This window comes from Physeter macrocephalus, chromosome 8 (assembly GCF_002837175.3).
Source record: "Physeter macrocephalus isolate SW-GA chromosome 8, ASM283717v5, whole genome shotgun sequence".
Taxonomy (NCBI): Eukaryota; Metazoa; Chordata; class Mammalia; order Artiodactyla; family Physeteridae; genus Physeter; species Physeter macrocephalus.
In genome coordinates, this window is record NC_041221.1 from 7,664,041 (window position 1) to 7,667,900 (window position 3,860).

The 3,860-nt window shown below is 48.6% G+C and overlaps 1 protein-coding gene across 1 annotated transcript in view; it reads right to left on the minus strand.

Annotated features, from left to right (window-relative positions):
- Window positions 1-2,069: 2,069 nt before the first annotated feature.
- The window catches only part of PIGP (phosphatidylinositol glycan anchor biosynthesis class P), a gene marked incomplete at its 5' end in the record, with an annotated part of 2,288 nt that continues 497 nt past the window's right edge, over window positions 2,070-3,860 (minus strand). The window contains 2 exons of the mRNA XM_055086382.1: window positions 2,070-2,121; window positions 3,023-3,235. Coding sequence (XP_054942357.1) covers window positions 2,070-2,121; window positions 3,023-3,235 — 265 coding nt within the window. The remainder of the gene's footprint in view (window positions 2,122-3,022; window positions 3,236-3,860) is intronic.

Below are 3,860 nucleotides of genomic sequence, written 5' to 3' on the forward strand. Positions count from 1 at the left end.
ACTTGAACGACCTGGCCCGGCCCGCCTCTCCGATGTCCAGCCCTCACGCACTACGCTCCGGCTCCGGACAGTGTCTCATTTCTGTGCTTCAAACAACCTTGCGGACGCAGGGTCGCTGCATTTACAGCGAGTGCTGTCTGCCTGGAACCATCTTCCTTTGGCTCTTCCAATGCAGATGCCTTAGCCTGCTTTATGTCTTAGCTCAGATGCCACCTTAAGAGAGGCTTTCCCCAATCACTTGCTCTCCCAGCTGTGTCCCACCTACCACACACCTTCATTACTCCCTGTCATTTCCCTTTATTTCCCTCAAAGCTATTACCACAATCTGTAACTACTGTGATGGACGGAATATTTGTCTTCCCCCCGCAAATTAATATGTTGAAACCCTAATCTGCAATGGGATGGATTTGGAGGTGGGGCCTTTGGAAGGCAGTTAGGTATAGATGAGGTCACGAGGGAGGGGTCTCCGTCATAGGATTAGTGGTGTCCTTTCTTTCTCTACTACATGAGGATACGGCAAGGAGGTGGTTGTCTGCAAACCGTAGGAGGGCCCTCACCAAGAACCCAGCCATGCTGGCATCCTGATCTTGCACTTCCCTGTCTCCAGAGCTGTGAGAAATAAATGTCGATTGCTTAAGCTGCCTAGTCTATAGTATTTTGTTATAGCAGCCTGAACAGATTAAGACAATTAGCTTTTTAAATCAGTAAATATTTCAATGTACAGAGAGACTCATGTAACCCCTGCGTACCCACCACCTAGTTTCATTATGACTGCTGGGTACTGGCCTCTGACCTCCTCTATCCTATTACTTTCTGCCTCACTGTCTCAGGTTTCAACCTTACTGACCTCCATCTGTTCCTTGAAACCACTGGCCTCCTCGGGCTTTTGCACTGGCTCTTCTCTGGGAGGCTCTTTCCCTGGATTACCACATGGCTAACTCTCACTTTCCGTGTCTGTGCTTACAACTCATCCCTCAGTGAGGCACCACCTGACTGCTGTATTTACGATGGCAACCTCCTCCCACTTATCATCCTCCTTTCTTGCTTAATTTCTCCCCATGGCACACATTATCATCTGACATTCTGCATGTTTAATTATTTAATTTGTCCACTGGCAATCTCCCGCTAGCAGAATGAAAACTGTGAAAGCAGGAAGTTGGGGGCTGTTTTGCTCCTCCCTTGCCTGTAATAGGGGCTGGCACATGGTAAGTATGCCAAGAAAAATTTGCAGAATTAATTTCTGGTTGTGGGTACTGTTGGATTTAAGTCTTAAAGTCATTGCTTTTATTTATATATATAGTTTCTAACCCTTCAAATAACTCTATAGAACAGGGATTTCCAAAAATGATGAGGTTGATGATAACGATAACAGCAGCAGCTAACACTGAATAAATACAGGTATCGCCACTTTCCGAAGGCTCGCTTTAAGCCATTTCGCTTTTATGAAAGACCTACGATAGTAACTGTCTTCGGTAACCAAAGGAAATCTGAAGAGGACTTTTGCTTTTACTTAAAAAGCGTTCAGTGTTTGTTCTGCAGGGAGCCGTGATACAGGCGGTGCCCACCCAGAGCAGGGAGAGTGGCACGTCTGGGCTCCTTCCCCAGAGCTATACTCAGCATCTTGGCATCAAACTGCCATAGCTTTGAACTGTGTCAGTGAGCATCTGGATCTCAACTGAGTATCTTTATCAAATTGAGTGCATTATCTCAACTTATCTGTGCATTGCTTAGCAAGATGTGCCCTAAGGTAATCGTTTCTTCGCTTTACGCCATTTCTGCTTACGAAAGGTTTCATAGGAATGGTCTCTACTTTTGGACTGTGGGAGAAACCCGTACTTATTGTTCCTATGCATTCTTTTAAGTGCTCAGCATAAATTACGGCAAGTAATCTTCACAACAGAAATAAGAGGCAGCATAGTGAAGTCAACCCAGCGTGCCTGGGTTCAAATTCTAGCTTTATCATTTACTGGCTGTGTGACCTTGAGCACACTACTTAAGCCCCGTGTGCCTCCGTATTCTCATCTGCAAAATGAGGACAGTAATGACAATATCTATCTCACAGGACTGTCTTATGCTTCATAAGCATTTGGTAACATCACCACCCTTTCACAGATGAAGAATCTGAAGAACCAAAGAAGTTAACAAAACGGTCCTCCACAAAGCTAATCTGTGGAGGAGTCAGGATTTGAACTCAAGTTATAACTTCTTCACTCCATAGACTCCCCTGGCCAACAGCTTGGTTGGCTATACTGCTGCAGTTAGGGTTCAGAAGCATTACCACTCCATCCTTCTGGTTTCCACAAAATTCTAAAAAGTTGTGGGCACCCACTTTTCTCCCTAATTCTCAAATCCTTTTGGAAGAGACATGGGGCCCACTGTGTGACTCTGGGAATATCGTGTCTCAGTGAACATCAGTTTCCTTATCTGTAAAATGGGACCTTATGGGGACTGATTGAGACCCAGAATGTAAAGTGCAGCTGACTTCTATAACCTGATTGCTGTCCCTCCCACAGGCTGCACCGGGGCCACACCAGATTACTCATTTCCAAACCCCACAATGCCTTCCCACTTCTTCCTTCTTATTGGTGAAGACAAAGTGCCTGGGAGAAAGCTCACTCTGACTCCCAGGGTTTTTTGCGTTTTTTTGGCCACGCTACTGCGTGGCTTGCAGGATCTTAGTTCCCTGACCAGGGATGGAGCTCTGGCAGTGAGAGCGCAGAGTCCAAACCACTGGACCCCCAGGGAATTCCCTGACTTTCCATTTTGATTTCTTGTCTCGACACTGGCTGCCCATGGCACTTATCACACTGAGAGAGAATTATAGATTTACTCCTCTGTCTTGTCCACAAAACCATGACCTCCTTAAAGGAAGGGACCAAGTTGCATTCACTTTGCAATCTTGCCTGGTGCTGCATTTTAAAGATTTGTTGAGATTAAATCTTTCAGGCTCATGTCTGGCATATAGGACACTCTTAACAGATAAGACTTCCCTCCAGGTTTTCTCGAAAAGAGACAAAGGTACAAAGAATCACAGTTCCTGTGTGCACATTCTACAAACAAATACAATAATGTCCTGTCCTGTCCTTGAACACCAGAGAAAGGCCCTGGCCATCCATCAGGAAAGTACTTACTGAAGCCAAATTGGGAGCTTAAGAAAAGGACAAAGCCATAAATCGCTCTTTCTGGCAATGGCGACGGTGAGTTTTCCACCATTTTCCCTGTGTCTTTAGATAATCTGTGGGAAAGAAACACAATCTGTCAGTGATTCACACCATTGGCCTATAATAACCTCATCGCTTTGCTATGGGCACAGCCTCTCCGCAGTTTTTTTCCCAGCCTAAACCACTGCCAACGGGCAACCTGCGCACAGACCTCCAACACACACCTGCTTACACACGTGCACACAAGCACCCATACCTCGCCTGTAGGCGCAACCAGCCCCCAAACCTCACGTGCACGCGCACACAAGCACACGCGCCACAGCGCGCCCCTCCCGCAGTGTCAGGTGGGGGGGAGGCAAGCGGGGAGAGGGGGAGGCAAGGGGGGAGCAGGGGAGGGACTGACGCCACTCCAGCTCTGCAGGTTTCGCCTCCGTGCGAAAAGGGAAGGGCAAGCAGGGACAGGAGGCCCGCGCGGCCTCCTCAGGCCTGGGCCTCGGCGCCCGGGATCCGGACCTGCCCTCTCGTGGGGTCTGTTTCTCATTGGAGCCCGGGGACTGGGATTGGCCCTCGACCTTGGGTCTTCCATGCGCCCACTCCGGCCCCTCCCCACAGTTCGGCCACCTCCGTGCGGAGTCCTCTGGGCAAGCGCAGACCAAGGAGCCGCGGGGGTGGGGGGGGGGCGAGAGAGGGAAAACGGAG